The 12,157-nt window shown below is 43.8% G+C and overlaps 1 protein-coding gene across 1 annotated transcript in view; it reads right to left on the bottom strand.

The window, feature by feature from the left end:
• Nucleotides 1-12,157, bottom strand: part of CTNNA1 (catenin alpha 1) — a 108,152-nt gene that overhangs the window by 29,861 nt on the left and 66,134 nt on the right. The window contains exon 9 of the mRNA XM_414513.8: nucleotides 11,973-12,125. Coding sequence (XP_414513.1) covers nucleotides 11,973-12,125 — 153 coding nt within the window. The remainder of the gene's footprint in view (nucleotides 1-11,972; nucleotides 12,126-12,157) is intronic.

Genomic DNA, 12,157 nt, shown 5'->3' on the forward strand with positions numbered 1-12,157 from the left:
CATCCTGTGCATTCATACGCAAGTCACTCTGAAGTAGTACTGGCAGCTGTATCATATGCTTTCCCCCTCCCCAAGCCGTTCCCTTTACAGCAGATGTTCCCACACAGAATACATTACTGTCCCACAAACCATCAACCACATGCCAACAGACTTGAGTGGAGTGTTTCATCAATTCCATTATTAATTTTGGGACCGCAGCAAGTTCCCCTCACAAAGCACGCATCTTCCTTCCCCCACATCCAAATCGAGTTACAAAGGATGTAAAGCCGTCAGCTGTCAGGAGGAGAGGTATGCTTCCAGCACTGCACGACTGAGTAAACAGATGCTGCAGCATATATTTGGACAAAAACAAACCGAAGTTGAAAGGAAGACGATGCAGCATCAGCACACGCCGTACGGATCCATGCCAGCCTTCTGCAATACCGCTGCTGAACTTCTCCACTTTCTTTTCTGCCACAGTCCGCAGAGAAAAGGCCCCCACATCAATAGGTGAGGCTGCTGCAAGCCTCAGCTCCCTGCAGGGCTGTGCAGTGCGCTCCCAGATCAGCAGAGGTTCTGTCATCCCACACGGCACGGCCACCAACAGGACACCCTCCGTGCCACCCTGCCAGGAAGGAGCTTTCCTTGGAACAGAGGGTTGTTTTTTTGTAGATCTGCTGCACCTTAAAACCCCAGCCTGCAGTGAGCTGTAGTGCATCACGCTTTTGTTTAGAGGCTCAAAAATAAAAGGACAGTAAGATGTCATGATTTAAAAGTCAAATAAAGGTTTTGCTGTTGTTTTAAGCACAGGTCATATTTTTGAGAAATACCAGTTTGCCAATACTTCTTACGGTCCATATTTCGACGTCAATTCTGCCTCCCCAGCAGCAGTTATGGTTTCTAGAAGTGAGAAGAACACAAAGCCCCATTGAGATGGGGCTGGATAAAAGCTACATTGAGGCGCTGCAGAATCAGCCTCTCCGCTATCTGGAGATGTTGTGCTCTCTCTCAAGCCAAGTATGATGAATCAAGCACAGAGAATCCTCGCTCTGTCTGAATACAGAGAGGCAAAGAAGTTGGTAATTGAGTGTCCCCACCATAGCGCTGTGCAATTTTGCTTTTTTGCACAGTCATTTTTGTACAGTCATTTTTCTTCTGAATACCTCACTGATGGCAATTCTTCTTTAGAAACGGCCCGACTGGGACTGCCAACCTTTATGAAAGAAGCGTGTGTGCTTCCGTGCCTGAGCTTCCTTGGCAGCTTAAGACAATCCAGTTGCTGGCTGCCACATTCCATCCTACTTCTGCGCCTCCAAATCTGAACACTTCATTTCAGCGCGTTAGTCCAAGAGCAAGCTATTCGCTTTGGCAGATTAGCTTCTCTGCCAGATTAGCAGACAAACTTCCCAGCAAACTGTGCTGAACATCAGATCTAAAGCGGGAACGTCACGATGAGTTTAAAGCGCAATGGGTCAAACCCCAAACCCTCAGCAATGCAATGCTTACTGTGCAGACACTCTCTGTCTGTTGCAACAGCTCACAAACCTCCTAAAATACCAAATTTACAAGTGCTATGTCAGCTTATTAACCAAGCCGTAAATGACATAACAATTATATATTTCAAATCGTCATTAACTAGCCGGTGCTCCATGGCACAAACTGTGGAACGGCTCACATGGGCTGCACTGGGTGCCTGGACGATTAGGAAACTGAGTTGTGAAGTGCCTGAAAGCACAGCTCATTGCTAACTCCTGCCCGGTACCTGGCAAAGAACTTTGAGCTCCCTGACGGGGAGGAGAAGGAGCTCCTGGCCAGTTACCTGATACGTGCACATAACGCACAGGGGTTTGCAGCCACGATGAAGATCAAAAGTGACTAAATTTGTTCTAAAGCATGCAGAGCATCTGGAGATCATATACATTTCTAAACCTTTCAAATAAAACAGAGCACCTCAAGCAAACAGAAGCTCCCTTCAAATCAAATGGAAATGAAATAGTTTTCCCGTCTCGCCAACAACATAGCTGACTGACATAGTAAGTGGTCAGATTTGATTTAGAAAGAACACTTGTGCTTGAGAGCAAAATAGCAATTGAATTCCCGCTGCATTTGTTCATTCTTACCATTCAATATCATCAAGCCCCTTTACATAAGCACTGCTGGCACAGGCATCAAAGGAGACAAAAAATTGCAAATAATGTAATCAGTCATAATGGCCAATTTCTTGAAAGAATTTAAAAATACATAGGGAGGCCAAGGCAGGCTGGAAAGCAAGACAAGGTGCTTGGATACTGCTTGCAGCGCAGCTAGACCAAATTAAAAGCATCTTTTTGATACAACTTCAAGGCTCCAGAAGTTTTCAGAGTGCGCAGCCACCTCCCAGACGCTGCTTTGTGGATCCTGCAAGGCAGGAGGGCTGAGCTTCAACCCACATCAGCAACAAGCACGAGAAGCAGCAGTGCAATGTGCAGGGCACAGCCACGCTGCCATCGCTCCTGCAGCCCGAGCCAACGAACCTCTGCCACGCAGAACCCCGAGCTGCATCAACCAACCTGTTCCTGGAACTCAGAGCAGTTGTTTCTCAGTGATGACACTGAGATGGAATGGTACCTTTTGAGGAGGAGCCAATTAACCATCCCCACACAAAGGGTCAACTGGAAACGAGCCATTAGCAACAAGGTGCATTTCCAAATTAACAATAAGGAAAAACGCTACCATCTGTCACAGTTCTAGCTATTTTTCTTCAGAATTTACTATTTTTAATCGGGAAGAGTCTTGATTTTTTATAGTAATTTTTTCTTCCATTAGCAACAATTTGCCAGCCCACGTTTGTGTTGTCGGATGTTCCACACAATTGCTTTCTCTGACATTAGGCAGCGCTCACCTTTTTCACCTCAAATTCATTATTTATTCATTTCTCTTAAAATTTGTTCCCATGACAACCCAGGGGCTGAATCTCCAGCAGTTCTGAGGCCGCAGCAGCCTCAGCTACACCAGCGTGGGGTCAACGTGAACTTCTTACACTGCACTGCTGCAAGCCATCGAGAAATAGCGCACGGCTTTGCAGCCCTTCAAGTGCCCCTCTGTGCTGGACATCCCAGATTAAGGAGTGGGGTTACTTTATACAGGGCTGTTTAGTAAAGCCTCAACAAATTGCTTTTTCAATAAAAGACCAAAAACACAGGAGAGAAAAAAGGACCTATAATCCCTAACACATCCAACCTTCCTTTTTTCAAGGATTTTGAAGGCCGACCCTGGAAGTTCACATGAACGTTTTGCTCAGTGCACCTGGGCTGACTTCAAAGAAGCACCACTACGCTCTTCCTCCTCACCTACAGGCCCTATTTTCAGGACAGCTTCTCCAGAAAGCCAAACACACAAAGCACACTTCAGTGGGTGCTGGATGCAACCACGCAGCAACGGTGCGATCCAAAGAAGGCTCAGTAATGAGTTTATTGTTACATAATTTATTTCAAACTGTCAGAGCCCGCCTCTGCCACATGGCATCGTTACAGATCAGGATTGTCTCTCTATGCATGGAACAAACAAGCACTAATTGACTTTAAGAGCCCGACTACTCTTGCTTTGAAACCGTGGTTGCAAAAACAGCATTCCAGAGGTAAGAGTTTTCAGTGCTCCTACTGAAAAACGTCACGTTGCAGCTGGACAATAACCAGCATCCTCTCAGCTGACGCTCACAAACCCCTGAGCAAAAATAAGACAAACCCCATCCTCATACACAGGTAATTCAGGAGTTTCAGTAGCACACAGACAGCGCTTCTCAGAAGTGCTCTTAGTATTTTAATTTCTGATTAAGCTCCACAATTTCAGCTTTTTGTTCCTTTTTTTTTTTTTTTTGGCTTTTACATTACAGTTTCTCTGGGAACACAAACTCCTGCCTTTAGCAGCTAAAATTGCCCATTTAAAATGAGTAAGAAAAAAAAAAAAGGACACGCAGCAGTCGCTGAGTATTTCCCTCCTGAGGACAGATTCTCACCAAGTTCAGCTACAACAGATGCAATTTCCTCCTCGCCCATATTAAGAAAACGGCCCAGATTCACTTGGCAATGGCCAAAGCCCAAGGAATCCATTCATCTGCAGAAACAACTGATCTGCCAAAAGTAAGTGGTGACTGAGGACTTTCAGAAGAGAGGTGTCAATTAGAGTCCCCGCTGCTCTTAGGAAAGAAAAAAGGCTTTTATTATTCAGAAAGTCCCTACATGTATTAATTCACCCACGTACCACACCACTCAGGGTGAACACAAGCATTTCAGTGCCCAGTCCTATGAGGCAGAGGTCTGCCCTCTCTCTATCACGCTACCAGCGCCCTAGTTTTGCAGAGGCACGGCCAATTAGGAACTGTGCAGAGTGGTTTCACCACCTCAGAGTGGGGAGGGATGGAGGGAGGACGTCGGTACAGGCCCACAGGGACTGTGCAGCAGGTCACCAGGAGCCATGCTGTCAGCTGCTCTGTGATTATATGTGACTTAAATAGTCACAAATGCCTGCAGGTCCGCAGCAGGTACCTTGCAAGGGCTTCTTGGGCAACACAATCCCAGTGTATTAACTTAAAATAGTGGAAGTCTTTAAATAAAACAAACCATATACATAGAAAAACTCGTGACGTAACGCATCGTGAGGAATGATGGACTGAAATGGAGATAACTGCTATTTCTAGTGCTCCTGTAAGCTCACGGTTACCTTCCAGCAGAAGACGAGAGCAATTTCAAGTTCTGTGTTAAACACACGGTGGGAAATTTAACCTACATGGAAAAACACTATGAAGCAAAATGTTTTCATTTTTTTCTCCAAAAGGTTTTAGATGATGAGAAATGGAGATCTGCTGTTTCTTTTTTCACTTTTTATTTTTTAATTTCAATAGTCTGGCAAGCACAGGACGAGGAAGGGGACCACAGACTGCACGTTGTGAACTTTCTGCTCCATGTATCTGTGAAGCAGCAGCTTCTGATTTTCAAGGGCAACTTTTCTTTTGGGATGAAACCTCAAAACTGACTCCCTATAAGCTGTGTCTGAGCATACAGACATCTCATTAAGGAACAGAGTGTCACAGCTGGCTCTCAACCCAGACAAGATGTCCACCACTGCCTCTTCCAGCTGTCTGCTGCTACCCCACGACAGCTCTGTTCAACACCGGCAAGCTCCTTCCATACCCCAAGAAAACATCGGTCTCCAACAGCCCCCTTTATGTCGTCAAAGTTGCAGAAAGAAAGACAACTTTCCACACTGTGAGATTTGCAAACTGAACAGGCTCTAATTGCTGAGCAGCAAGTGCAGAAGGGAGAGCGCTTCTCTCACCGACGGGAAGGCTTTGCAAACAAAGAGGGGAGAGGGGTGTGTAGCATAAGACACCCAGTAGGAATTTGCTAACAGCACAGGAGTACCTTTATTCCCAGCCTGGTAGATTATCCTTTCTACTGACCTGACCTAGAGAGCAGAGCTGGTGAAGGAGCAGCAGTGTCCGACATGGGCACCGTGCCCCTCGGAGATGCAGCTGGAGCAGCAGATGTAACTATTGGCACAGGAACCATTCCCTCCTCAGACAAACAAGCTAAAGTGATAAAATGTTGTTATAGGCACAGAACACATTAGTTACACAAGCTGGTCAGAGCTACCATGACGGCAATATCACCACTAGTATGTAGTGTAGAGCTGATCTTAAGTAATAACTTGTAGAGCAAATCGTCATCTTAGATTCCTCTTAGCAACATAAACGTTTTTCTTCAAAATGAAAGTGTTCCTAATAGTGCTATTCAGTGTCTGAATATCCAAAAAAGTCTCTATTGAACCGGAGCTTAAGAGCTCTTTGCTGTAACACTTCCTTATCGCTCAGCATGTTGTGTTATGACCAAAGGTTTCTGACCTGATACCTATCACTAGCTGTTTATACCAGTTTGTGGTGATTCAGCCAACTGTTCGTGTCAAGTTTAATGGGAATTGTAAGTACATTATGCTCCTGAAGAAGGTGACAAAACAGTAAGAGGAATGAGCTCTACACAGACTTCAGGCAATCCTCAATGGCTCTACGTGAATAATAGTCCAATACTGCTAACGAGTGAGATGATGAAAATCCAGTGTTGCATCAAGGCTGCTAATATATTAGGAATTAGAACATTTATGTCACGTCTATAAAAAAGCTACCTAAAGATGCTGTGAAAAATCAAGACAAGTATCTGGAAAAGAAAGCAGCCCAGGACTCCATTGCTTTTCACCACACTACATCTGTTGATGTATATACTCAACAGCGCTTACATTTCCTGACATTTCACAGATTTCCAAAAGATTTATGGGGTTGTTTCTTCCACGGTAAAATTAAACACAATTTTCCAAACCCTAACCCCACTCACCTCTAACATCTACACCCTTGGCACCTCCTTTGGCCCAAGCGTTTGAAGCTGAAGCCCCACACTCTCAACAATCCCACAAACAGTACTAATGGCTGTCCCTGTGGAAGAGGCACAGCAGAAACGCCTCCTCAGCAGAGAGCAACAGCTAACCTGGGTGCTTTTCAAGAGGAGAATGTCCAAAAACTCCAATGCCCATCCCAGCATGCGAGCATGCAAACTCATCTTCAGCCACTTCATCCCTCCACTACTTTTACTGTTCAGTTACCTTGCTCCTTCTATGTGCATCTATAGTGAAATCTAGATTGATTATGCTCAAGTCTTATTCTTCTTCCTACCAGATTTTTTCTTCCTGCTGGCTTTTTGATCTCTGCCACCATTCTTCACACCCTGCCATACATAATGCCAAAGTGGTGTAGCATTAAACACTGGCCTCAAAGAAACCTTACAAGAACAAAAGTCACCCTATTAAAAGGTCACTTGATTTTATTTATGTATGCTGGATTAAATTTGTGCATGCAGTTTTGCTGGAAAATGAAAGAACTTTTTTTTTTTTTTTTTTTTTTTTGCTGAGGCTTTCCTACATTACTGATTAGGAATGCGTACAAGGAAAGCATGTTTTATGAGTAGAACTTAATTTATTTATGAATTAGTTGACTAATCAAATGAACTTGCAAGGAAAGTTCATCGGTTCTTGAACAGTGTCAGATTTTAGAGGGCATATTAGAGTTACACTGGTCTTTTGCTGAAGACATTTGTTTTAAATTGCTGCCAAGGTTATCCACAGACAAATTACAGAGAACGTGCTTGTTCTTTGGAAGAGATATTTTGCTATGCATCTTAAAAAGGGAAATTACTCTTGAGTTGGACTAAGTCTGTCTCTTCTCTCCAGACCATAGCACAAGGACATTTCCCTTGTAACACACACTTATCTTCAAAATAAAAGCAGGAAGATGACAAACTTCAGTTTGCAGATTTTCTTCCTCCCTGTAAGTTAGCTCACTGAACAGGAAAAATAGGTGCTCAGATACCATGGTAATGACTGATAACGACTCTAGCCTTGCAAATGCCAAGTTTTGAGAGATTAATATACCCAAAGATTCAGAAGAGCATTTCAAGTCAGCGTTTGATCTGGGTGCCAAGGGCTGGGCTTGTCGGTGCACTGTGCACCCAACACCCACCTGTCATGCAGCACTGATAGGCACCGCTGGTGCTGAACGTGACAAAAGAACATTTAAAGAATGAGTAAATCCAGCCCGCTCCCATCTCCAAAGCTTCTACTTTCTTGAAGTTTACCTTTGCTGTGTCAAGTCCTTAAGGTGCCCAAATGCTAGCCACTATTTTAGCCCAAGCTATGTGTTACCCATTTCACATGAAGGAAAAAAAAACAAAACAAAACAAAAAAGAAAGCTTGGAGCCGTTAGGCTCCCTTAAGAATATATAGGCTGTAAGTATGAGCAAATCAGGGCAAACTGTAATAAAAATGTTACAAGTGTGCTCCTGGACAGTGGTATTTTTAGACTGTGGTCTGAAGAATTATTTCAGAACACATGGAGAGACAGTGAGGGCGACAGAAGGGGAAAATGTCAGTGTGAGAGGCTACGGATAGCTTACGGAGTTAAGTGCCCAAATGTGATTCTTTCCAAGCAAATAAATTTGCAGTCTGCATCTGTCTGTGGGTTTCCACTGAAGATGCGAAAGTCATCTCTGTATGCAAGATAAAACCCGGCGCGTTAAAAAGGCACAGCGCCGTCTTTTCAGATAAATTGAAGTAATTGGGGAAAAAGTGATGCTTATGAAATATCACTGAGAGCTTTCACCTCCCCGCGCTTATCAAAGTTTGTCAGAGGAAGATTTGAAAATAAAATTGGAGTCAGGAGAAACACCTGACACGGGGCGACGGCCTCGCTCCCGCGCAAGGTTAGCTGCTATTTTTAAGTAACTACAAACTCTCCTTTTGAGAAACGTCCTTTAGCAAGCAAACAGCTACTGCAAGCTCCTACCTGCACCCTGTCCTCATCTGTCTTTTCAATACCTGATTTCTTAAGGCCGCAGAAAACTTCTAAATTGAAATTACGCAGCACGGTGACAAATCAACAGCCTAATTTTTTTACTTTTCTAGAGCATTCCATAGTGTAGCAAAATGTTTCTTGTCTGACATTTATGGCTCCCTCTCCTTTCAGAGAATAGCCCAAGTGCCATTACAGCGACTGCAGCGAGCAGCACGCCGGCAGCTCGTACATAAGCACACTTCAGAGCCCAGGTGGGCGAAGGCAGCATGGTGCTAAGTGACAACACTGAAAAACAAGCCTCGAGTTTCAGGACAGCCTTGTCTCTAAGAAGAAACATTAATTCTAAAGGATGCCACATCTTTCCTCAAGAGCAGAGTTACAGGTTTGAAAGCCAAGGTTTCTTTATCCATCAACATAAAACCCCTCAGAACACGAGCACATGCTTTACAATCGGTATTTTAGGAAGACTTCCATAGTCCGTGAGTAAATTTAACTCTCTCTTGCACTGATTCCTGAAGTGCTGTCCCTTCCGTTTTTCTTCCCCGCTGTGCTTAAATTGGCTTCTCCACCCCTGAGTTAAACTCGGGATGAGTACTGGCTACTTAATGGGCTATCAGTGCAGAGTGATTTTGAAAGCTACCTTTGAAATACATTATTAAAGTGAAACAAATCTAATCTTACTATTTTACCCTTTCTCAGTTTTCAACACGCAGGATAAAGGGCTCGTATTTTACTATGAAAGCACCGATCAAATGGAAGCCCCCTGGGACAACTTTATGGTACGGTTTATCTAGACAATGCAAGCCCAGAAGCAAATCAGATTTCTGTGGTTATATGTATTCTGGTTGAATTTGGTCGCCTGGACTTCAGAATGACAAGCTGGGCAGTGGCCCAGTGCCAAGAAGGAACGCTGTTAAAATAAAAATACCCAACTCACATGCTTGGATAGCTTTGTAGCTACACGGAGGGCCCATAAACACAAAATCAGTCCCCCCTCCTGAGGTTAGCTCACGGGAAGGCAGCACCAGCTCCTCCAGGTCACACTGCAGAGATCTGCACTGAGCACTACACCAAGCTGCAAAACTTCTCAGTTCAGATGGGAATCCTCCAAGTTCTGCCCTGCAGAACAGGTCTCTGACGTGCATTTCTCCTCTCTGCTTAGTATTGAAGGGAAGGGCATGTTCTGTTCTGCATCTAAGGCACAGGAGCCTGTCAATCACAGCACGATACACAACACCACTGCTCTGCACTGCAGCTGTTTTGTCACATTTGATGTCTCGAGGCGTTCAGCAGCATTTCTGAGGGTAGTTATGATAAACTCCCCAGCACACTTATCTCCCACTGAAAGCAGGTGGAAGCAATCACTTCTAATCTCACCAAGTGGAACATCTTCTCTTCTGTTCTTACACAGTCTTTATTGTTTCTCTGGATATCTGCAGTGGAGTTTTTCTGCCCACCAACAGAATCACGTGGGAGCTTGCAAACATCCCTCTCTGTTTCAGCAGAGGCACCGTAAGCACAGCCCTCCCCAATCTGCCGTCCTTTGCAGTGAATTTGACATCACAGATGACTCCGCAGCAGCTCTGTGTACCCTGGAGACAGGCGCTCTCCAGGAGTACTCTTCCCCTTCTAAGCTAGGCATATGTAGTAATCCATCTACATTCATGGAAGAGGCTTGTAAGTCATCTAGATCATGCTGCTCTTATAGCTACAGCCACATTTTAGACAGCAAAAGCAATAAACAAGCTTTCAAAAAGTTGTTTCAGCAGCATATAATTTTAGCAGAACCTTTTGATGCCAGCCAGAAATATTGTTTAATGCATACCTCCATGGGAATAGCCCTTCTTGAAAGGCAGACTGGTTGGTTCAACAGAGGCTCTGTAAAATTCATTTGCAGCTTGGCATTTTGCACACAAGGTCAGGTCAGTAAAAGCCATTCTTGCATGCCAGTGACTACAGCTCCCACTGCTTTTCAGAAGCCAGGCACAGTGTGAGGGAGTATGGGGTGAGGGCTCACCTAGCAAGGGACAGATGTGGCAGGGCATCTTCTCTAACGGTGCCAATAAACTCCTTGTGTGGACACTGTGTGTCCCTTGGAGAGGTGCATCTAGGACAGAGATGTCTCTACTGCTATGCCTGCCACCTGCTCCTGCAAACAAGCCCTTAAAATAATTCTCTTACACTGCAAATTAGATTTGCAGTGCAAGAAGGGAGGCTTTAAAGCTCACTTAAAAGCACTGCCATCACTTGACATGGGATGGCCAAATCCTGCTGCCTCAGCACAGCAATTTCCTCCATCTGCTGCTTCGTCAAACCACTATACAGTACTAGTTACCTGCTATTTAGAATAAAACAACTTTGAAGTTACATGAGGATGGCATTTACACAGAGCCATGGCAGGCCAAGAGTGAAGAACTGATAACTTCAAAGGAAATAAGGATATCCGTGACTTCAGGAGCACCTCCATACAACAGACCAGCTTGATGCACTATGGGACAGCCCCCACGCACTCTGCTCAGAACCCATAATGCTTCAAAAAGAGGCAAAAAAAGTACTCATCGAGAGTCAGAACATATGCTTACTGGTAACGGATAAGTCTTAAGTTCTTGAGTAATTTAGACCTGTCAAGTTGTGTGAAACTATTCCTTATTAGCCCAAGAGGTACGGGGACAGGTCAATAGCAGAGACACTAAGAGAGCAGAAATACGCTGAGCAGTTTCTGATGGTTTCTGGATGTCTGCTGGGGTGAAGCATCACGAGTAAGCTGATGCATGCAAGTGCAGTGGAATACACAGGAGGAGTTTTTGAAGTTTATTCTGATGGCATGTTTCTTCAACAAAAACTACAGATGTATGTTTGATCCTTGGCATTTAGCATGAGCACGCACAAAACTTGTGAAAACAATGGCAAAAAGCACAAGATTTCCAAAATGTACTTATAAATACAAGGCATGAACTCACTTTTCTTACTGTAAATGCTCGTACCTGCTGCAGAACTATTATCAATTATGGTAGACTAATGAATTTCAAGGCATTTTAGTTAAGACAGGTCAGTCTCATGCAAGTTAATGTTCCCACATATTAGTTCTAATGCTTGCAGTAATGCGTGTTAAACAGCCATTGGGATTTTTATTAGGAAAAGGTGGAGGGGATTGCATTTGTTGTGGCTGAAATTTTGTGTATGTCCGCTGCTTGCCCTTTACACACATGCAAGCAGGTCCTCTTTCTATAAGTCTCCACTTAAACAGCCTGTTCACAGGCACCAGTATTTGCCAGAAAAGAAAAAAATCACTAGGATTCAAGTGGCAGGACAAGGGTGACATGGGGAAGTCACGCTGCTGTCTTCCTTACACCGTATCTTTGACCATCTCCAATTAACAAAGCAAGTGAAGGTAACAGCATAGTAGAACTACATGGGCTATGTAACAGCAGCTGCTTTTTGACAAGCTTACATTTTGAATTATTCAAATATTACCTTGTATTTTAATTCATTAAAAGAACATTAAAAAGCAAATTTATTTTTTAAAATTGCTATTTGTTTCAACAGAATTGAAAAGTGTGTTTTGCCTAGTCTTGACTTAATTTAAGGAGCACTAATTTCATTTTAATTTGCACCACCTTACCTCAATCAATTTATTGGCATGCTCACGGAAAACCTGGGCATATTCCTTAACTTCTTTCTCGTTCCCATTCCTGGCAGCTTCGATCAATACTAGAAGTGGAACATTTGTTTCCAGAAAAGAGTCTGATACATGGTCCATCACAGCTTTGCGGAGCTAAAATAAAAATAAAAGAATAAAAGAGTTAT

This window comes from Gallus gallus, chromosome 13, assembly GCF_016699485.2.
Source record: "Gallus gallus isolate bGalGal1 chromosome 13, bGalGal1.mat.broiler.GRCg7b, whole genome shotgun sequence".
NCBI classification, from domain to species: Eukaryota; Metazoa; Chordata; class Aves; order Galliformes; family Phasianidae; genus Gallus; species Gallus gallus.